Below are 22,944 nucleotides of genomic sequence, written 5' to 3'. Positions count from 1 at the left end.
ACATTGTAAAAAAAAAAGTACACAGGAGCCGAGATACAGGATTTTTAAGTAAATGTGATGGAGGAGTACATCTTCGGATTGCGTTATCTCTGGTTATGTGTGAGAAAAAAAAAAGAAAAAAGCCAGGGCGTTATGACGATGTCTCGTCATAAGTCGTTCTTGGTAGTGAGAGAGTTAAGTACCTTTTGATACCAATACTTTTGTACTTTTACTCAAGCAAATTTTGAATTCCAGACTTTTACTTTTGCTTCAGCAAAACACTCGAGCACTTTTTCCACCACTGAAAATAACAGACCGATGAATTCAGCGATTGACCAATCATAATCAAGCATTCAACCAAGCCGTGTGATGCAAATGGATAAATGATCGCTGAGGACGTGTCCATGCAGTCATTGGAAATCGGTCGCCAAATCCCTCCCCAACTCTTTTTCCCCTAGGTGTGTGAGAACCAGGACAACCCGTACTGTGAAAGCACTGACCTGGGACCAGAACTCTTCCACTCCCCAAACCTCCAGTTCTTGGTTCTGAACGGCTCCACACTGCTCACTGTGCTGCAGGTACACCAGACTGCTCAGAGATGATCTAGTTCAGGGGTGATGCAACTTTGATGATGGAGAGGGCCACTATATTTCCGTATATATCTTATCTCCGTATTTTAACTTTTTTCATAATTAATGCCGTACTTCGCCATTCTACAGTATGTCACACAGAAGTAGCAAAAATAGCCGATCTACAAGCTCAAAACGCATCGCGCTGCGATGCGTTTTGAGCTTGTAGATCGGCTATGTTTGCATTTTTTTTGATTGGAATGCTGAATTATTTTTTGCTATTTTTTTTTATTGGAATCCTGAAAAGTAACATTTTTATTTAATTTCAAATGCATTTAGTTGTACTTATGTTAACTTTATGATGTTAAAAACAAATACATTGGATATGAAAAAGACAATAGAATTTTAATACTAGTCATTAAGCTACTAATATAGTATAAGTAATTAAAGCGGGTCATGTTTGCATGTTTTGGAATTGGGACAGCTGAAATCAATAATATCAGTATTCCGATATTAACCTGGGGGCCGCATTAAGTGAAGGTGGGGGCCGCATGTGCCCCCCGGGCCGCCAGTTGCCCATGTATGATCTAGTTTAATCCCAGTCAACATCACTTCCTTTTACAGCTCAAACTCACTTTGAGCGCTACATTCTGTTATCCCCACTTTTTCTGTAGAGTAAGTACATTCTCACCCATGTTACCTCTGATTTCATGAACGACCTGTTAAAAGGAATTATCCTTATCCTAGAACGCCAATATTATGCAGCGATAAAGCAACATAATGATGTCGTTTTTCCGAAACGAGGAAATATGACCCCTCACATGCTACTTAATGCAGAATAAAATGTTGTACATTTTTCCCGCATAAGGTTAAGGGTACCCCAACTTTCAGCAGCTGTCACAGATTCCCCTAGGGAAAGTGAATTTCAGTCTTTGTGAGATGTGTAAACACATTTATAAACACATTTCTGGGAATTTATTCCTTGATTCTTTTCATTTCCCCTGACTGTGATGCTCCCTGAGAGATGAATCCCACTGATTTGCTGGTAGAGCTTATAATAATGTATTAACTCATTGAGTGCCAGGATTGCCAGAATTATTTCAGAATTGATTCTGAAAAGTGCCAGAGTTTTTTTCACAGAAAACAAAAAGTGCTTAGGAAGCGAGATACAGCCTTTTTCAGTTCTAAGTTAAAAAAGGAGTGGATGGAGCTGCAAATTTTCAGATGATTATATCTTGGGTTCTGAACATGTTTTTTTTTTACTATTTTTTCAAAAACACGTCAAACACGTTAATGGCACCCAGCGCCATAGCGGTAAAAACACGTGAAACGCGTTAATGGCACTCAATGAGTTAACCCATTGAGACCTGGAACGCATCTGTGTCACTTTTTTGATTTGAGCTAAAAAAGCTTTATTTTATACTTTGGCTATTCAAAAATAGCAGATCTACAAGCTCGTAGCGCGGCAGCGAGTGCCGCGCTACGAGCCTGTAGATCTGCTATTTTTTGAAAAATCGTGAAAATGTGTGCAAATCTGAATATATATATTATTTTAAAACGAATATTTTCAACTCAAATCTTTGCTTTTGGGGGTCCCTGGAACTAAATATTTTGAGATGGGGGTCGGCGGCCAAATACATATCATTTTGGGCGTCCTTGACATGAAAAAGTTTGAGCACCTCTGACAGAGTATCATACGTTTTTAGGATTTAGAATCGGCTTCAGGTCTTAACCCATTAAGACCTGGAACTGTGTCATTTTTAGATTTGAGCTAAAAAGCATTATTTTACACTTTGGGCTATTCAAAAATAGCAGATATACAAGGTCATAGCGCGGCACCGAGTGCCGCACTATGAGCTTGTAGATCTGCTATTTTTGAAAAATTGTGAAAATGGGTGCAATCTTTGAATATATATATTTTTAAAGTGGATTTTTTTTACTCAAATGGAGGTCCGCGGCCAAATACATATAATTTTGGGGGTCCTTGACATGAAAAAAATTGAGCACATACGTTTTTCAGAAAACTGTTTAGGAGACATGTAGAATCGGCTTCAGGTCTCAATGGGTTAATCTGACCCCCCGTCCTCTTGTCTCCTCTCCCGTCCCCCCGCGCAGATCCGCTCGGAATCGGGCGTTCCGGGCGGCGGCATGACGGCCGGCCTGTCGTCGGCGCCCGCCTCCGTCCGCGTCATCGTCCGCGACGTGGCGGGGAAACACTCGTGGGACTCGGCCGTCCTCTACGGACCCCCGCTGAGCCCCCCGCCGCCGCCCAGTCCCACGTGCGTGCAGCACCCCGCCGCGCGCACGCCCACCCACTCCTCCCAGAGACAGGCGTACTACGGCGCGCAGAAGAGCCTCCGGCCGCACACGCCCCCCGCCAGGAAGGGGGGAGGAGGAGAGATGATGGAGGAGGAGGAGGAGGAGGAGGAGGAGAGGGAGCTAGAGGAGGATGGAGGAGAGGAGACGGAGGGAGGGGAGGCTGGCGAGGAGCAGATGGGGGACAGGTAGGCCTGTCGCAATTATTACGTAATCGCCTAATCGCAATTATTTGGTCATTTCTTTGTAAATTTAATTTATTTGCAGTGGTGTAAAGTAACTAAGTACATTTACTCAAGTACTGTAGTTAAGTACAATTTTGAGCTTGTAGATCGGCTATTTTTGGCAAAGAGGTATAGGTGTAGAGGGAAAAAAGAGCAGATCAAGTAAACAAGAAAAGTATAATCTGAAACATAATTTTGTACAATATGTAGAGGGGGTCCCTGCTTCATCTCTCTCTCAGCTAGGGGGTCCTTGGCCTGAAAACGTTGAAGACCCCTGCTCTATAGCAATGGCTACTATCAGAATATAGAGCTATTTAACACTTATTTTGACCGTCGAAAATCACTTACCCTACCCTTTAAATGTTGTAATGGTGACAGCCCTAGGAACAGGGGAGGCGAGGGCCCGCTGCGTGAGGACGACGAGGAGGAGGAGGACGAGGAGGAGGAGAGCGAGGACAGACTGGAGGTAAGGGAGGCGGGCTCGGAGCAGCTCCCGGCGCCGCCGCTGGCGAAGCGCGTGTGTCGGGAGGCGGTGCCTTCGTGGGACTCGCTCAGGGAGGGAGACGACGCGCTCGACGACATGCTGCAGTACCTGGGATACTCCAGTCCAGAGTGTCTGCAGAGAGCAGGTACGCACGCACACACACACATACATACACACACACACTTTCTCTGTCATTAACATACAGCTTCGATAGGCTCTATACACAGCAGCCATATTGGAGAGAAATTGGGCGTCTTCTTACTTCCTTCACAGGTGTTACCAATGATACTAATGAAGGCTCTGTTCCATTCTGGTCATGGGTGCTGATATCGTGCATGTTGGCTCACTAGAAACACTCCATTTTGGTTCCCAAATGACCCCTTATGGTGGCTGTGTAACTCTGAGAGTGTACAAATGGAACCAAATGGACCCGTACGGGTCCATTTGGTTCCATTTGTACACTCTCAGAGTTATGGGGGTCCTTGAAAATAAGACAACCACTGTGCCACACTAAATGGAACAGAGCCTTAACACATTGAGTGGCAGGGGTTTTTCAAAACAGGGTACCTCCAGTGCCTGGATTTTTAACCATTTTTGAACCTTTTTCAAGTAGTCACAAAACATTTTCAGTGATCACCGTCCTCACGGTGATACCCTCATTACGCACACAGGGGTCTCGTACAATCCGGGGAAAAAGATTAAAAACATTCGGTAATCCGTTCCATAGTTGCAGCCAGTTGAAAATAGTCGAAAATACATCGTAAAAACAAAAAGTACACAGGAGCCGAGATACAGGCTTTTGAAGTCATAAGTTAACCAGGAAGTGGATTGGAGTCTAAATCTTCGTAAAATCATATCTCCTGGTGCTGTGAAGGAAGAAAAAAAAAATTGGGTAAAAAAAAAAAAAAAAAAACTATTCCCCCCATATTTTTGCTCAAAAACGGCCATAACCGTTTTTGGCACACCTCGTTTGGATTATGAAAAACGGTCCGGACCGTTTTTGGCACTCAATGTGTTAATTAGTATCATTGGTAACACCTGTGAAGGAAGTAAGGAAGGGGCCCAATTCATTCCCAATATGGCTGCTGTGCATAGAGCCTATTTATATGCTGTGTAAGCTGTGATGTCACAGTGATCCTGACCATGGTTGTTTTTTTGTTTTAGTTTTTCAATTTCAGTTTAGTTTTTTTGTTTTTTATTGTAATATGGGGTATTTGTCAGGGGCGAGATTCAAAAAGTCAATCTACAAGCTCACAACGTGTCGCATTGCAGCGCGTTGTGAGCTTGTAGGTCTGCTGTTTTCACTATGATGTTTTTAAAATATTAAAAAAATATCAGGCTTCTTCTTTTCCTTTCGGCTGGCCCCTTCAGGGGTCGCCACAGCGAATCATCTTGCCTCCATCTCACCCTGTCTGTCCTCTGCCTCCTCTTCTTTCACACCAACTAACTTCATGTCCTCTTTTGCTACATCCATAAATCTCCTCGTTGGTCTTCCTCTTTAGGCCTCCTGCCTGGCAGTTCCAACCTCAGCATCCTTCTACCAATATACTCACTATCTCTCCTCTGCACGCGTCCACACCATCTCTCAGTCTGGCCTCTCTGGCTTTATCTCCAAAACATCTAACATGCGCTGTCCCTCTGACGTACTCGTTCCTGATCCTATCCATCTTTGTTACTCCTAGACCATACATGGGCAACTGGAATCGAAATACTGATATATTATTGATTTCAGCTGCATTCCAAACATGACCTGCTTTAATTACTTCAGTGTATATTAGTAGCTTAACACATTGATTGCCAAGATCGCATTGATGCGTTCTTTCATTTTTTGGGGAAAATTCCACAAGGGGCGACCTAACACAGCTTTGGAATGATCGATCATCATTCAGAGAAGTAGAATGTGGATGTGACGTTGTTCCAAAAAAACAGGAAGCCATCCGCTTTGATTTGATTGATTTTCAGAAAAACAGCTGTAACTCCAACTTTTTTTTGCATTGAAAACCACTAGTTTTCAGTGGGCCGAGGCCCCAAAATGGCGGATCGCGGTTGGAACGTTGTCGTTCCTATGGATACACAGATCCCTCCGCTAACCCACGGAGATGTTTAATATCTTGGCAATCAATGTGTTAATGACTAGTATTCAAATTATATTCTCTTTTTTATGTCCAATGTATTTCATTCAAGTTAAAAAAAAAGTTTACATAAGTATAACTGAATGCATTTGAAATGAAATATGTTACTTTTCAGGATTCCAATTCAAAAATAGCAAAAGAACAATCAGGATTCCAAATCAAAAGTAGCAAAAATAGCAGATCTACCAGCTCAAAACGCATCGCAGCGCGATGCGTTTTGAGCTGGTAGATCTGCTATTTTTGCTACTTTTGTGTGACAGAATGGCGATTAATTTTCGAAAAAAGCTAAAATACGGAGATAAGGTGTCTGCCCTCTGACAGTATATGCAATGTGGCCCTCTGGAGTGAGTGTGGACATATAGTGGCCCTCTCCATCATCAAAGTTGCCCACCGCTGACGTAGCTGCCTGGTCTCACCACCGTCGTGTACACCTTCCCCACACATCACACCTGACGACTGCATTTGCTTGCACTCGCTTCTTCACCTCTTTTCCACTCTCTCCATTGCTCTGGAATGTTGACCCTAAGTACTTAAAGTCCTGTTCTTTACCTCTACTCCCTGTGACCTCACTGTTCCACTTGGGTTCCTCTCATTCACACACATGTATTCATTGAAGCCGTGACTTCAGCGGTGATCCTGAGCTCTTCTGATTGGTCCTATTCCAGGCATGCCACTCAACATCCCGGCCCCTCCCCCGGCGTGCGTCTCGGAGAAGCAGGAGAACGACGTCATCAACGCCATCTTGAAGCAGAGTGCCGCCGAGCGGGAGTTTGTCCTGCACGTATGTACCGCACTGTAGCTTCCACGTCTACTGTCTCGCATCTTGTGTCTGATCACTGAACGCTCTTAACGCGTTCTCTTCACCCTCCATGGAATTCCTGGAAATATTTTGAAATTAGAAGAACAGTTTTCCAAGCCTGGAAAAGGTTTGGAATTAATCAAAATGTTTTGGAAAATGTTCAAAACTGTTGGTTTTCAAGCTTCAAATTCTAAAATGGCAAAAGTAGCAGATCTACAAGCTCGAAACGCGTCGCTTCGCGCCGCGTTTCGAGCTTGTAGATCTGCTACTTTTTATGCTTTTGTGTGACACAGTAGATGAGAGGTTTCTCCCCGACAGAAACGAAATACATAGTTTTTGTCAAACGTTACGTGAAAGACAGGTAAAACGTGGTGAAATGCAGTGCTACTTGATACGTTGTTAGCTTGTAGATCTGTTCTTTTTGTCACGTAACACCTTCGCTCGAGTCCGCCTTGGGGCATTGATGGCAGACTGGTTTAAGAGTCTCATTATTGCACTGTATGATTTCTATAGTCCTGGAAATGGGGTGAAATACTTTGGAAAAGTTATGGAAAAGTTTACGAAAATGCATTGTTAAAAATGTGTGGGAAACCTGACCCTCAGGCTGTGTGTAGAGTTGGATAGTTCAAGTCTAAAACTAGCCGACGGAACCTCAGGGTGCAAGGTTTTCTTCCATCAGCGTGTCGTATGATGGGTAATCTCCGGAAGGCCGGAGATTACCATGATTACCATAATAGCCATGCATTGTGAATGAATGCAACATCCAATCAACTCCAAATTGGAATCACACGTTGAGGGGCCTCTGTAGCGGTGGCTCTCAAACTTCAGTTGTCAGTTGGCAGTCAATGAGTTAAACTGGTGTCATTTAAACATGGTAATCATTCCAAAAGGTTAATAAGCAGGTCTTCTTTCTCCTCCGCCCCAAAACATTATCATTGTTTGGTTGTTTACATCTTAGCAGACTGTTAGATAGCTGTACACGCTCTGATTGGTTAAATGTATTGATATTCTCTGCAACGTTTTGCTTGCGATGGAACGGTGTCGAATCACGTGCGACGCAATGAGATGACATGCGCCGACCTGCAACGAGGTCATTCAGACCGTCGCAACGGTCTCTGCAACTGTTTTGACGCGTTGGTCTGGACTGGACTGGCCTTTTACACAGCCCTGGGTAGTAGAGATGCGCGGATGGCCTCTCACGTCACCCGAATCCACAAATTAATTATCCGCCCGTTGTCCAACCGCAATAATTATACTATCCAATTTAAATATCCGCACCAATCGTTTTTCCCGCATGTCAAAATATTATTATTTTCTGGTATTCCCCGTTAGTATTAGTTGTGCCGTGCGATGCGATCACAAAATGCTTTGATTTAGCCTATGGAATGTCGGTGCGTCTTTTCTTTAAATCGGTGCTGCGCTGAACATACAGAGCGCACTGGTCTGCTGCACTCAACATACAGACTCCGTGCGGCATCCAACATACAGGCATCCAACATAGATGCGGCATCCAACATACAGAGCGCACCGGCGCAACATGTTCAGCGCAGCACCGGTTTAAAAAAAAGACGCACCGAGATTCCATAGGCTAAATCAATGCATTTTGTGATCGCATCGCACAGAGGCTGCTCTACACACTCACACAGACACAAGCACGCAGAGATTTAGCTATTTTATGGATAGATATATTAGATGTAATTAATTTATTTACCGCAATATTTCACCCGTGGTTTATCCGATATTAATTCATAATTATATTTGATTGACCCGAATCCACCCAAACCGCGGTTAACTGTGGCAACCGCGGCTGGCGGAGGTTGGCGCTCTGCAGAGCGCACCTTCTCTAGTTTTTCTTGTTTATTCAGAATAGCCATTCGTCTACTCCTTACGTAATCTTCTGACATTGGGTTTGGACACAGGACGTTCAACGCCCCTTCCCTAACAAGGATCCCTGAGGTTTTCATGCAGTTGTCGACACTAAAATAATAATGCCTGTCTGGGTGATTTGTATTTTTTTCCATTTTAACCCATGAAGACCTGGAACGCATCTGTGTCTCTTTAGATTTCTTTGGCTATTCAAAAATAGCAGATATACAAGCTCATAGCGCGGCACCGAGTGCCGCGCTATGAGCTTGTATATCTGCTATTTTTGACATTTTTTGAAAACCTTTTTATTTTTCTCTCTCAAAAAACTGTTAGGATTTAGAAAACATTTTTAAGAATCGCCTCAGGTCTTAAAGGGTTAAGTGTGCATTGTGCTGATTTCTAATGAGCTTCACCGCTTGACCGTTGTTTTCAGCGAGGCGAGGGGCTGAACATGAGAGCCCCAGTGCAGACGGAGCCGGAGACGCAGACTCCGCAGTCGGCCTTCTACTACTGCAGGCTGCTCATCAACATCCTGGGACTCAACTCCTGGGAGAAGAGGTGGGAGCGTACGACACATACATACTGCATATACAGTAGTCAGGGGCGGCCTTAATGATCTGGGGGCCCGTTTCAAGAGCTCATATGGGGCCCCCATATGCACCCCCCGCAAAAATAAATAAATAAATATATATATATATATATATATATATATATATATATATATATATATATATATATATATATATATATATATATATATATATATATATATAATTTGTGGACTGAAGTTGGTTTGCTTCCACAATCCATAATGATGCATTTTCAAACTAAATTAATTAGGCTATTTGCACTTCCGCCATGGACAGACAGCTAAAACAACTCACTCACATGATTCACTTGAGCTGAGCCCTGATTTATTCAGATCTACATCCTCTTCTTGCATGAAATTCTTGGACGTCGGCCAGCCGGTGGCGGGCCCCGGACTGGGATGCGAGTCAAAAAAAATGTTTTTTGTTGGGGGTGAGGTTGAGAGCCCGTTTCAATTGAAACGGGTGAAACATAGGACAGGCAGCCACTGACAGTAGTGTTCACAGTGATATCCTGAGTGTTAACCCATTTAGACCGGGAACGCATCCGTGTCATTTTTAGATTCATTTGGGCTATTTTTTTTAGATCATGAAAATGTGTGCAAATCTTCTGGGGGGTCTATGGAGAACATGTTTTGAGATGAGCGTCATTTTGGGTGGTTCTTCAACATGAAAACGTTGTTGGAACCACTGATTATAGTAACATACGTTTTTTTCAAAAATCTGTTAGGATTTAGAAGACATTTGTAGAATCCCCCAGAAGCAAAGATTTGAGTTAAAAATTGTCGCTTTAAAAATATATATGAGATTTGCACACATTTTCATGATTTTTTAAAAAAAATAGCAGATCTACAAACTCATAGCGTGGCACTATTTTTGAATAGCCAAAGAAATCTAAAAATGACACATAGATGCGTCCCCGGTCTTATTGGGTTAAAGTAACTCCTAACACGTGTTAACGGAATCAGAATCAGTTTTATTGTCACATCACAGGTTTACAGGTGTGAATCCGTTTTTTTGTGCAAGCTCCATTGTGTTGCTTTCAGGAAAAGAAGAGAAAGGGAGGGGGCAGAGAGAGGGAGAGCAAGGAGGAAAAAAGAAACTATCTTAGATACCTACATATATACACAGACCATAAAAAGCAGCATGTAGTGTACATGAGGTTAGACTGTATAAGGTGCAAAGAGTGGGTTTGAATCCGCCGTGGTGCATCCGGCTTTGTCGGGCGTCTATACGAACATATATTGGCCTGTGTTCATTTTTCGAGTTAAAAAGCATTATTTTACACTTTGGCTATTCAAAAATAGCAGATCTACAAGCTCGTAGCGCGGCACCGAGTGCCGCGCTACGAGCTTGTAGATCTGCTATTTTTGAAAAATCGAGAAAATGTGTGCAAATCTTTGAACATATATTTTTAAAAGCCAACATTTGTAACTCAAATCTTTGCTTCTGGAAAACATTTTGAGATGGGGGTCCGCGGCCAAATACATACACATGCTGGGGTCCTTGACATGAAAAAGTTTGAGAACCACTGATATACAGTAGCAACATACGTTTTTCAAAAAACTGTTAGGATTTAGAAGACATTTGTAGAATCGTAACCTCAGGCCTTAATGTCATTGCACGCCGGCGATTATGCGAATATACGCAAAATTCGGACTCGTTCCGGAAAATGTAAAAGACGCTTTTTCGCTCCGGGGAAGCTTGCATCGACTTTATAAGGTTTTTAAAAAAAAATGTATAATTCGCATGAAAAAAACGCCCCCGGTGTGTAAGGAGCTTTAATGGGTTAATTGGCATGACGACTACATTGAGGAGAAAAGGGGGGTAAAAAATGATTGGCTACTCTAAATAATAGAATTTAAAAAGAGGTTGGTACACATTGGTAGGCCCATGTAGCAGCAGGTATGTACTTGAGGTGCAAAAAAATAGCAGCACAACAATGGGTCCACATAAGAAGGTATAGTTTGCATAACGCAAAAACTTCCACAGGTAAAAGTCCACATGGTACTGTAGCTACGCAAAGGAAAAGGAGGCCACATCCAACGGGGAACAATCCAACGTACCTGTATCTGTCAAAGGACTGCCGGTGAAACTCCTCACTGCATGTTAGGTGACAAGAAGCGGCTGGCGACTCCATGTGTATTGGAGGAGAAAATAACACTATTCTTGTGGTCCAGTCACCTGCTCTAAGGGAACTGTACATTTGGAAAGGTCTTGCTACACAGTGCCATGCGAAGAACATTAGCTACGTATGTTGACAAATACTTACTCACATGTAATGGCTATATTTTAAGAGAAAATAATAACGCACATCCTCCGTTCTTTGGTGCTGAGCTTAAACTGTAAAAACAGTGATAATGAGACAAAGATATGGCTCGCAACTCACTTTTGTGCTCCAGGTTTTATTCAAACAAGACAGCTGATGATTCGACGTTTCGACCCTTTCGGTCTTTTTCAAGTATAAACAAGAAAGCATATTTTAACACATTCCACGCCAGAGTTTAATATCATAATGTACTCACCAGTGCCAGCGATTTTTTTCTTTTTTTGTTTTTTTCACCTCGCCACAGACCTCGCTAAATACCTTATGATCGCGCGTTAAACTGTTTGTAGACACACAGGGTAGCTGTGTGAGTGGCCCAGAGAAGAAATTTTCAATCGGCGACATTCCATTTTGCAGTAGTCGCAGTTTCTATTAAACAGCGTTCAGCGCGGAGAAAAACAACACCGAGATAATGGCGGATTAGCGGAAGCTTTAGAGCGGCGGCGGATGGGAACGAAAATCTTCGATTGACATTCATTTCCGTTTCCGGTGTGCTACAATGAAATGTGTCACTGCGAGAGAGGCCTACAATGAAATGTGTCACTGCGAGAGAGGCCTACAGTGAAATGTGTCACTGCGAGAGAGGCCTACAGTGAAATGTGTCACTGCGAGAGAGGCCTACAGTGAAATGTGTCACTGTGAGAGAGGCCTACAGTGAAATGTGTCACTGCGAGAGAGGCCTACAGTGAAATGTGTCACTGTGAGAGAGGCCTACAGTGAAATGTGTCACTGTGAGAGAGGCCTACAATGAAATGTGTCACTGTGAGAGAGGCCTACAATGAAATGTGTCACTGTGAGAGAGGCCTACAGTGAAATGTGTCACTGTGAGAGAGGCCTACAATGAAATGTGTCACTGCAAGAGAGGCCTACAATGAAATGTGTCACTGCGAGAGAGGCCTACAATGAAATGTGTCACTGCGAGAGAGGCCTACAGTGAAATGTGTCACTGTGAGAGAGGCCTACAATGAAATGTGTCACTGCGAGAGAGGCCTACAATGAAATGTGTCACTGCGAGAGAGGCCTACAATGAAATGTGTCACTGCGAGAGAGGCCTACAGTGAAATGTGTCACTGTGAGAGAGGCCTACAGTGAAATGTGTCACTGCGAGAGAGGCCTACAATGAAATGTGTCACTGCGAGAGAGGCCTACAGTGAAATGTGTCACTGCGAGAGAGGCCTACAGTGAAATGTGTCACTGCGAGAGAGGCCTACAGTGAAATGTGTCACTGCGAGAGAGGCCTACAATGAAATGTGTCACTGCGAGAGAGGCCTACAGTGAAATGTGTCACTGCGAGAGAGGCCTACAGTGAAATGTGTCACTGCGAGAGAGGCCTACAGTGAAATGTGTCACTGCGAGAGAGGCCTACAGTGAAATGTGTCACTGCGAGAGAGGCCTACAATGAAATGTGTCACTGCGAGAGAGGCCTACAATGAAATGTGTCACTGCGAGAGAGGCCTACAGTGAAATGTGTCACTGCGAGAGAGGCCTACAGTGAAATGTGTCACTGTGAGAGAGGCCTACAGTGAAATGTGTCACTGTGAGAGAGGCCTACAATGAAATGTGTCACTGTGAGAGAGGCCTACAATGAAATGTGTCACTGTGAGAGAGGCCTACAGTGAAATGTGTCACTGTGAGAGAGGCCTACAATGAAATGTGTCACTGCAAGAGAGGCCTACAATGAAATGTGTCACTGCGAGAGAGGCCTACAGTGAAATGTGTCACTGTGAGAGAGGCCTACAGTGAAATGTGTCACTGTGAGAGAGGCCTACAGTGAAATGTGTCACTGTGAGAGAGGCCTACAATGAAATGTGTCACTGCAAGAGAGGCCTACAATGAAATGTGTCACTGTGAGAGAGGCCTACAATGAAATGTGTCACTGTGAGAGAGGCCTACAGTGAAATGTGTCACTGTGAGAGTAGACTGAAAGAACGAGCCCAATCGATGGTCTTGAAGGGCGGAGCCAAACCCAGGCGCTGGATTCCAGCGCCTGGGTTTGGAGCACTCTGATTGGTTAGGAGATAACAAGGTCCTAAGACCAGCGTTCCTGCAAGGTTCTCCCAGGCTTTTTTTCTTTTGAAACAAAAAAAAAATGCATGGGTTTCCGAGGCTACTGTGAGAGAGGCCTACAATGAAATGTGTCACTCCGAGAGAGGCCTACAATGAAATGTGTCACTCCGAGAGAGGCCTACAATGAAATGTGTCACTGCGAGGGAACCAAAAAAAAAAAGACCACTTTGCGTAGATCTAGATTTAGGTTCGCGTAGAACTATACGATTGGCACGCAATGTGTTGTGAAGAAATGAAACCTTGGGTAAAAGGAAAATGATTCACCAAAATCATCTCCATAACTCTCTGTAGCGTTCCTCTTTAAACCACATGAACTCTAGCGTCCCCATTGTGGGCATGTCACGAGAGGCGAACATTGGGCAAAAATAAGAGCTACCTGCAAGCTCGTAGGACAGCCATATTCGCTATTTGAAATACAACAAAGCCTATGGTTAAACACAGAAGTTCTAGTTTTCAGTATGTAAGCACTGGTAAAATGCGTAAGTTTAACGTGAACGTGACAAACATGGGAGACGCATTGAACACCAACCATAGACTTTCCCCTATCGCCTCTCTCAAGCACCGCATCGCTAAACAAAGGCAAGCACACAGACGGCACTCTCCGCTGCGTTGCATTGCGTTTGTTTGTTCACACGGGTCACGTGTAGGCTTGTCAGGCTGCCCGCAAGTCTGGGCTGATTTCCAAAATGTCACGGTATCTTTTTAACCCATTAAAGACCGGGAACGCATCTGTGTCATTTTTTTATTTATTTTTTGGCCATTCAAAATATCATAATGTAGTCACCAGTGCCAGCGATTTTTTGAAAAATCGTAAAAATGTGCGCACATTTTTTTATTTATAAATAAGTATATATACCGTATATATATATTTATTTTAAGCGATTTTTAACTCAAATCTTTGCTTCTGGGGGATTCTACAAATGTCTTCTAAATCCTAACAGTTTGTTTTTTGAAAAAACGTATGTTGCTAATATGTATACGGGTGGTTTTCAAACCACTCATTTCATGTCAAGAACCCCCAAAATGATATGTATTTGGCTGCGGACCCCCATCTTGAAAATGTTTTGTTCCAAGCCCTTGAAAAAAAAAATGTACATACATATTCAAAGATTTGCACACATTTTCTTTTTTTTTTTAAATAGCAGATCTACAAGCCATGAGCTTTGTAGATCTGCTATTTTTGAAGAGCCAAAGAAAATCTTAAGTGACACAGATGCGTTCCCGGTCCTAATGGGTTAAATGACTCAAGCTAATGGACACTCATCAGCCTTAACCCATTAAGACCTGAGGCCGCTTCTAAAAAAAGAAATCTAAATCCTAACCGTTTTTGGGAGAAAAAAAAATCGAAAAAAATAATGTTCACGATTTTTCAAAAATAGCAGATCTACAAGCTCGTATCGCGGCACTCGGTGCCGCGATACGAGCTTGTAGATCTGCTATTTTTGAATAGACAAAGAAATCTTAAGTGACACTGATGCGTTCCAGGTCTTAATGAGTTAATGCCTCATAGAAAACTGGCCTCCGTGGAATTACACCTTCTGCTTTTCACCAAGCACAAAAGACACTCTCCGGACGCGTGTGTGTGTGTGTGTGTGTGTGTGTGTGTGTGTGTGTGTGTGTGTGTTTGTGTCCGTGCGTGCGTGTCCGTGCGTGCGTGTGTGTGTGTGTGTGTGTGTGTGTGTGTGCTCGTGTGCGTGCGCGCTTGCTTGTGAAATAATGAGCGCGGTAGCGTATTGATCAAACCATCCCATTTTGGAGTCAGAATAAAAGACTGCAGTTACAGAGAGAGAAAGAGAGAGAGACGGACAAAAGGCGGCGGTTAGATGACAGGCCCGGAGAGATGAGGGAGTGAAGTGGTCGGAGAGATGGATGGATGGATGGATAGAGGCAGAATGGCGGAGAGAGGGATGAGAGAGAGAGAGAGAGAGTGAGGGACAGAGCAAACGGGGACGGGGGAGGGACGGGGGGAGAGAAGTATAGAAGACGAGTGAGAGAGAAAACTAGGCGAGGACAGAGAGACTCTTAACCCGTTTAGACCGGGAATAGAATCGGTGTCATTTTTTGATTTATTTGGCTATATTCGAAAATAGCAGATCTACAAGCTTGTAGCGCGGCACCGAGTGCCGCGCTACGAGCTTGTAGATCTGCTATTTTCTTTTTTTATCATGAAAATTTGTGCAAATATTTGAATATATATATTTTTTTTTATAAACATTTTTAACTCAAATCTTTGCTTCTGGGCGATTCTACAAATGTCTTCTAAATCCTAAAAGTCTTTTTGAAAATACTTATTTTGCTATATATCAGTGGTTCTCAAACTTCTTCATGTCAAGGACCGCCCAAAATGATATGTATTTGGCCGCCATCTCAAAATATGTTGTTTTAGGGAGCCCCCCCCAAGAAGCAAAGATTTGAGTTAAAAAATGTTTCCTTTAAAAAAAAAGATATATATATATTCAAAGATTTGCACAAATTTCCACGATTTTTCAAAAAATAGCCCAAAGTACAAAAATAATGGTTAAAGTTCCCTGTCTCGACGGGTTAATTATGTGTTGTTTTGTGCTCCCCTCTGCAGTCTCTCCAGGTATTCATGTGTGGCATTACTGGCATTAAGAAGCTGACATTCATCCTAGTGCGTGCGAGCGCGCGCGGGTGCGTGTGTGTGTGTGTGTGCGCGCGAGCGTCAGTCCTTTTATGCTCGTCGGCCCATCATCATCCGAGGTGTGCAAATGGGAGTCGTCTTTGAGAGGAGAGAATGAGGCCATTACCGAGTATCAGTTTAACCCATTCAAGCCCGGGAAACGCGTCTCTGTCATTTGACATTTCTTTGGCAAAAAAATAGCAGATCTACAAGCTCGTAGCGCGGCACCGAGTGCCGCGCTACGAGCTCGTAGATCTGCTAGTTTTTGAAAAATCGTGAAAATATGTGCAAATCTATATTTTTTGGAACGCATAGAAAAAAATTTCGCCTCAGGTCTTAATGGGTTAATAAAGAACAAATCGCTAGCTCGCTCTCCCTCTTTCTCTCTCTCTTTATCTCCCTTTCCGTCCATCTGTCTCTCTCTCTCTCTCTCTCCCTGTCTCTCTGGAAGTGAAGAGGATAAAAAGAACGAGGAGTCATTATCGCCTCATTGTGAGTTGGGCGCACGAGCGCACGTTTCCCAATCTGTGGTTCTGGGGGGGGGGGGTGGGGGGGTCCGGCTGGTCAGTCGGTAGGATGTCTCAGGGTCTCTGTGGACCTCACGTGCAAACGATGAGAAACGGGTGTGACCGACACGTCCTCCGCGCGCGCACACCGCGCTAGTATCGCGTACAACAGCCTCATTCGCTGCCAGGAATTAGTTAATTCATCCGTCTCCGGTCCCCTTGCCAGTGAAAACAGCGATTTTACTGTACCGTTGCTTTGAAAAATCATGGAATATTCTCTGTGACCTCCGTCCTCACGGAGATTGTCTTATTACACGCACGGGGGTCCGGTAGTATAGGGGGAAAAAAATGTGTCCGGTTGCGATCCTCCATTCCAGAGCTATGGCCGTTTGAATGTGGCTTGTTTTTTGAAAAAACGCAGAAAAACAACTGAAAGACGAGAAAATGTTACTTTTATAAATCCTTTAACAAGAAAGGTGGCCTAGATTTCTTTTTCTTTTTTTGTGATCACGTGATCTCTGGGTGTACTCTTCTTCGGTGGTGCTTGGATCCTTCACAGGCTGCGGAGCAGCGCCCCATTCAAAAATAGCAGATCTACAAGCTCATGAGCTTGTATGAGCTTGTAGATGTGCTATTTTTTTGTAAAAATATCCCAACAGGTTTCTGAAAAACTTATGTTTCTATATCAGTGGTTCTCAAACTTGTTCATGTCAAGGACCCCCAAACTTATATGTATTTATCCGCCGACCCCCATCTCAGAATACATTGTCCCAGGGACCACCCCCAAAAGCAAAGATTTGAGTTACAAATGTCCGCTTAAAAAAATTATATATACTGTACTAGACCATACCCGGTCGACGCATCCGTGGGGGGATATGCGCACATGATCTGGCAACCCGGGAGGCAGTTCGTCCCATAGCTGGGCAGCCCCGTAACCATGGCGACAGTGTTTTACACATAAACGCTAATAAGAAGCTGAGATTTGATGAAATCAAAAAACGGGCTTCACAGTTAAGTTCAGATGGTAATGGTCAATGGCTGTGTGCAAAATCAGAGCAATTGGTCCAGCCACTGAGGAGAACCGGGTAGCTTCACGTACTCACTCACTCACCACTACAGACGGACGGACAGACAGAGGTTACTAGAATTATAGTAGGATATATATATATTCAAAGATTTGTACAAATTTTCACGATTTAAAAAAAAATAGTAGATCTACAAGCTCATAGCGCGGCACTCGGTGCCGCGCTATGAGCTTGTAGATCTGCTATTTTTGAATGGCCCAAAGACATCTAAAATGACTTGATTGAATCTGTGAAGTGTTTTGAAGATCAAAAAAAAAAGAGAATTGCAAAAGCATTTGGAAAGTTTTGATCGAAGCAATATTTCCACCAACTTTATCACTGAGCATTGCGATGCCATATAGTTCAGATGAATTCCACATCGAGGTGGATACCACATAAGATATTATACAATAGCACACAAGAGGCCGTGGAAATCCTATCACAGCCATGATAATGTGTGTGAATTTTGTTTATAATCACTGGTATTAGTGTTATAAAGCAATAATATTGTTATTGCTTTATAACACTATTACCAGTGATTATACAACATTTACACACAAATTAACCCAAATCATGATGTTGCAAACATAACCTATAGGTGGGTTAGTGTGACTATGCAATAGATAACTTAAAGGGATAGTTCACCCACAAAATGACTTTTTTTTTCTATCGATTAGTCACCCCATGGAGATTTTGATTCATGGATATTTTTATTCCTAAGCCAATAATTTGATGACCGGCAGCGGTTCCGGTAGCAGACACAAAGAGTCTCCTTTGTGTCTCCTACCGGAACCGCTGCCTACCGGTCCGGTGGTCATCACATTATTGGCTTAGGAATGCGACAAAAACAAAAAAATATCCGGTGACTAATCGATAGAAAAAAGTTATTTTTTGGGTGAACTATCCCTTTAAACGCATTGGTTTCAGACCATTTTAATGTGGTGCTGGGAATACCTAGTAGCCTACTTGCTCTAATCTTGTGCCCAGGCCATAAAAACAAATAATATCATTTATTTTCAGATACGCTCTCTTTGTGAAAACATGACCAATGTTGCATTGTCTCACTAAATAATACTGCTGACTCCTTATTCCATCTAATTCAATGAGACTTCAAGCAATTTTATGACATCTAAAAGCATGCGAGATCCTCGCTTTCCGGTCTATCAGTCATCTTGATTGGTTCATTGGTTTATCGAGCTATTCCCAAAATGTCATGCATTTAATTAACCCATTAAGACCGGGAACGCATCTGTGTCAGTGTTTTTAGATTTGAGTTGAAAAGCATTATTTTACAATTTGGCTATTCAAAAATAGCAGATCTACAGTTATAATTTTTTTCAAAAAACTATTAGGATTTAGGAGACATTTTGTAGAATCGGCCTCAGGTCTTAATGGTTTAAACTACATAAAAATGCTCCACTTTCCTGCATGGCAGCAATTATATTTTTTGTGAAGGTTTCCAGCAGTGCCCCGGAGTAGACTACAGAAATGTATCAACATGGTCTTTGGCCCATTACCGAAGAGGAGAGATGACATGGCACCGTTCACGTTAGTTATGTCATGCCCATCAAGATTATCATCTATTGGACACACCTTCTAGTGGCCGCAAGATCAGGATTTTGGTGGCAGTGGTTCTCAAACTTTTTCATGTCAAGGACCTCCAAAATGATATGTATTTGGCCGCGGACCCCCATCTCAAAATATTTTGTTCCAGGGACCCCCAGAAGCAAAGATTTGAGTTCAAATGTTTGCTTGGAAAAAAATATATATTCAAAGATTTGCACACATTTTCCCGATTTTCAAAAAATAGCCAAAGAAATCTTAACTCATTGAGTGCCATTCACGTGTTTCACGTGTTTTACCGCTATCGTGCAACGTGCCAATCACGTGTTTCACGTGTTTTTGAAAAAATAGTAAAAAATAAGTAAAAATATTCAGAACCCAAGATATCATTATCTGAAGATTTGCAGCTCCATCCACTCCTTGTTTAACTTATAACTGAAAAAGACTGTATCAGTTTTTTTTATGTGTCCACTTTCACGTGTCCAGAAGTTACTGCGAGAGCACTTAAAAAAAAATCTCACTGGCCAGAAATAGCGAGAAATAATTCTGGCACTCAGTGAGTTAATGACACAGATGTGTTCTCGGTCTTATAAGGGGGTTAAGTCAGTTTTAACCACGCGCCGGTCCATGCAGGGCTTTCCGTGAAGTTTTTTTTTTTTTTTTAGGCTTGTTGTCCTTGACACCCCCCCCCTCCTCCCCTCAGAGTTCCTGCCAGCTCTGCAGCCTGTCCTATTAGCCACTGCCCCGATTGGTCCCTTTTCCCAGGAAACTGTGACAACAACAGGCAGTCGGCCAATTAGGGGAAACTGCGGTTGCTATAGTACGCTTGAGAAGGCAAGAGAGGGCGGTCGGAGCTATGAGACAGTATAATCATTCCTAACGTGCATGTGTGTGTGTGTGTGTGTGTGTGTTGGTGCGTGTGTGTGCGTGCGTGCGTGTGTGTGCGTGCGTGCGTGCGTGTTTTGCAGGTGTAACTTCCACCTGCTGAGGAAGAACGAGAAGTTACTGCGAGAGCTGAAGAACTTGGACTCCCGGCAGTGGTGAGACATTGCAGGAACACAGTGTTTGAAGGCCGAAACACTTGGGACAATGAACTGAAATAGGCTCTATTCACAGCAGCCATATTATCACTTCCTTCACAGGTGTTACCAATGATACTAATGAAGGCTCTGTTCCATTTAGTGTTGCACAGTGGTTTCCACGACCCCCATAACTCTGAGAGTTACACACCTGTAAGGGGCCATTTGGAAGCCCATGAGGGTCCCTGGACCCCAACAGTAGACCCACTGGTGTAGCAGAGTGATTCCAGTGAGCCAACATGCACAATATCAGCACCCTGACTCTGTTTGACCAGAATGGAACAGAGCCTTCATTAGTATCATTTGTAACACCTGTGAATGTCTTCATGATATGGCTGCTGTGAATAGAGCCTATTTGATCCAACTAAAAGTGTTAGAGCAGTGGTTCTCAACCAGTGGTCCGGGGACCACCAGTGGTCCTTGAGGGGGTTCCAGGTGGCCCCCAGCTAAATGATGGAGAGTTGGTAACCAAATGGACCTCTTGTAGACCTTTAACTCTTGAGAGTGTAAAATGAAACCAAATGGACCCTTATAGACCTTTAACTCTTGAGAGCGTAAAATGTAACCAAATGGACCTCTTATAGATCTTTAACTCTTGAGAGCGTAAAATGTAACCAAATGGACCCTTATAGATCTTTAACTCTTGAGAGTGTAAAATGAAACCAAATGGACCTCTTATAGATCTTTAACTGTTGAGAGTGTAAAATGAAACCAAATGGACCCTTATAGATCTTTAACTCTTGAGAGTGTACAATGTAACCAAATTAACTATTATAGATCTTTAACTCTTGAGAGCGTAAAATGAAACCAAATGGACCCGTAAGGGTCCATTTGGTTACATTTTACGCTCTCAAGAGTTAAATTATTGTTAAACATGTGCATTACTTGATTAAAGAATTGTTATTTTGATCAGTGTTTGCCTGTTATCTCTCCTATTAGTACCAACATCAATACATGGAATTGTGGACAAAATCGTATCCCACGACAACAGAATATTCTAAGCCTTGGGTCTGAGAGTCTAAATCTCATCAAACGGTGGTTCCGTGGCTCAAATGCCGAAATAAATAATGGACCTTGATATGAAAAGGGTCGAAAAAAACACTGCAATTTAACCCATTAAGACCCGAGGCCTGGTTTCACCTTCTCTCCCTGGTTTTTCACCTCTCCTCTCTCCTCTCCAGCCGTGAGACTCATAAGATAGCGGTGTTCTACGTGGCCGAGGGTCAAGAGGACAAACACTCCATACTGACCAACACGGCCGGCAGCCAGGCTTACGAGGACTTCGTCTCTGGTCTGGGGTGGGAGGTAAGGACACACCCTCTCCATTGGTTCCTGCTGATTTAAGGGGCCATTTTTGGCTGCAATTGAATCCTATGTCTCAATTTTACGTATTTTACGTAATTATGTAATTTTATGTGTACACTTCGGAATGCAAAATTTGTTATTTTTTCTTTCCATTCCATTTCTTTTTTTTACAGCAGGGTTTGCTTTTTATTTTCTTGAACCTGGGGGCTGAGAAGGGGGGGGGGCAAAGTCATGCAACCCGGGTCTCCCCCAGCCATAGTTAAAAATAATAGAGAGAGAACCGGAAATCCCCTCTAATCCACTTGCATTGAGTTGCTCACCCAGCGCATGAGGCGAAATCACCCCTTCTTCCGGGTTGGAAATTGTGATGGGCGTGGCCTATTTGGGGCTTTTGTGACGCGTTTTGCGTCACCTCGGTGCGCAGCCCCGTGCGCGACCCATTGGTCGAAACCGTTTTCGCTCGTTCATGTACGGTGGCCCCAGCGGTTTTTAGCTGCAGTACCTCAACCTGTGGTGTGGGACCCCCCAAATGAATGTGGGGGGTCCCCATGATGATTAGCTTAATTTGCAACAGTGTTTTCTCACTCAACAGTAAACAAACCAGCAGTATAAGTGTATACAGGGTGTCTACACATTTCTAAAGTTACAATTTAAGACTTTTTAAGACTTTTTTGAATACCTCTGAAAGGAATTTGTCGTTGCGTGAAAAGTAAACAGCAAATTATACTATGAAAAAATGTCAAACATTGTCAAATATTACCTAAGAAAGAGGCAAAAAGTGTTTAATTCAATTCAATTTTATTAAAGTGTCAAATCACAACAAGTTGTCTCAAGACACTTTACATGTAGAGAAGAGACCCGACATCCCACCCTGAGCAAGCAATTTTGCGACAGTGGCAACGAAAAACTCCCCCTTAACTGGAAGAAACGTCAGGCAGACCCTAGGCTCTAGGGTGACGGCCTTCTGCCTCGACCGTGTCGGGGGAAAGAAGAGAGAGAGTGTATAAAAGATGTTTACCTGCTGTGGAACACTAAATGTAATGCCTCAACTCCTATAATTCCAAGTGCTTGTCAGGGTGGGGGGAGGGGCTCCCCAGTTCACATAATTATGATTATTTTGGGGGGGGTCACAGCCTGAAAAGGTTGAGAACAATGGTCCAGCTGGTATTGAACCCATGGACGGTGCGATCATTTCTGACACTGGTGTCATTGTGTGTGTGTGTGTGTGTGTGTGTGTGTGTGTGTGTGTGTGTGTGTGTGTGTGTGTGTGTGTGTGTGTGTGTGTGTGTGTGGTCCTGTAGGTGGACCTGACCAGTCACTGTGGCTTCATGGGCGGTCTGCAGAGGAACCGCAGCACGGGTCTGAGCACGCCGTACTACGCCACGTCCACCACCGAGGTCATCTACCACGTGTCCACACGCATGCCCCACGACCAGG

At 43.4% G+C, this 22,944-nt stretch overlaps 1 protein-coding gene across 4 annotated transcripts in view; it reads left to right on the top strand.

Annotated features, from left to right (window-relative positions):
- The window catches only part of ralgapa1 (Ral GTPase activating protein catalytic subunit alpha 1), a 147,107-nt gene that overhangs the window by 84,570 nt on the left and 39,593 nt on the right, over window positions 1–22,944 (top strand). For all 4 annotated transcript variants that reach the window (XM_084043985.1, XM_084043982.1, XM_084043983.1 and 1 more), the window contains 8 exons: window positions 438–557; window positions 2,664–3,052; window positions 3,467–3,717; window positions 6,370–6,485; window positions 8,803–8,927; window positions 20,092–20,163; window positions 21,384–21,507; window positions 22,809–22,944. The exon at window positions 22,809–22,944 is cut by the window's right edge and continues 20 nt beyond it. In XM_084043985.1, the coding sequence (XP_083900111.1) occupies window positions 438–557; window positions 2,664–3,052; window positions 3,467–3,717; window positions 6,370–6,485; window positions 8,803–8,927; window positions 20,092–20,163; window positions 21,384–21,507; window positions 22,809–22,944 (1,333 nt within the window). The remainder of the gene's footprint in view (window positions 1–437; window positions 558–2,663; window positions 3,053–3,466; window positions 3,718–6,369; window positions 6,486–8,802; window positions 8,928–20,091; window positions 20,164–21,383; window positions 21,508–22,808) is intronic.

The sequence above is a fragment of the Gymnoscopelus microlampas genome, assembly GCF_963454915.1.
Source record: "Gymnoscopelus microlampas genome assembly, chromosome: 20".
Classification (NCBI taxonomy): domain Eukaryota; kingdom Metazoa; phylum Chordata; class Actinopteri; order Myctophiformes; family Myctophidae; genus Gymnoscopelus; species Gymnoscopelus microlampas.
This window is presented reverse-complemented; position numbering and strand designations above follow the sequence as displayed.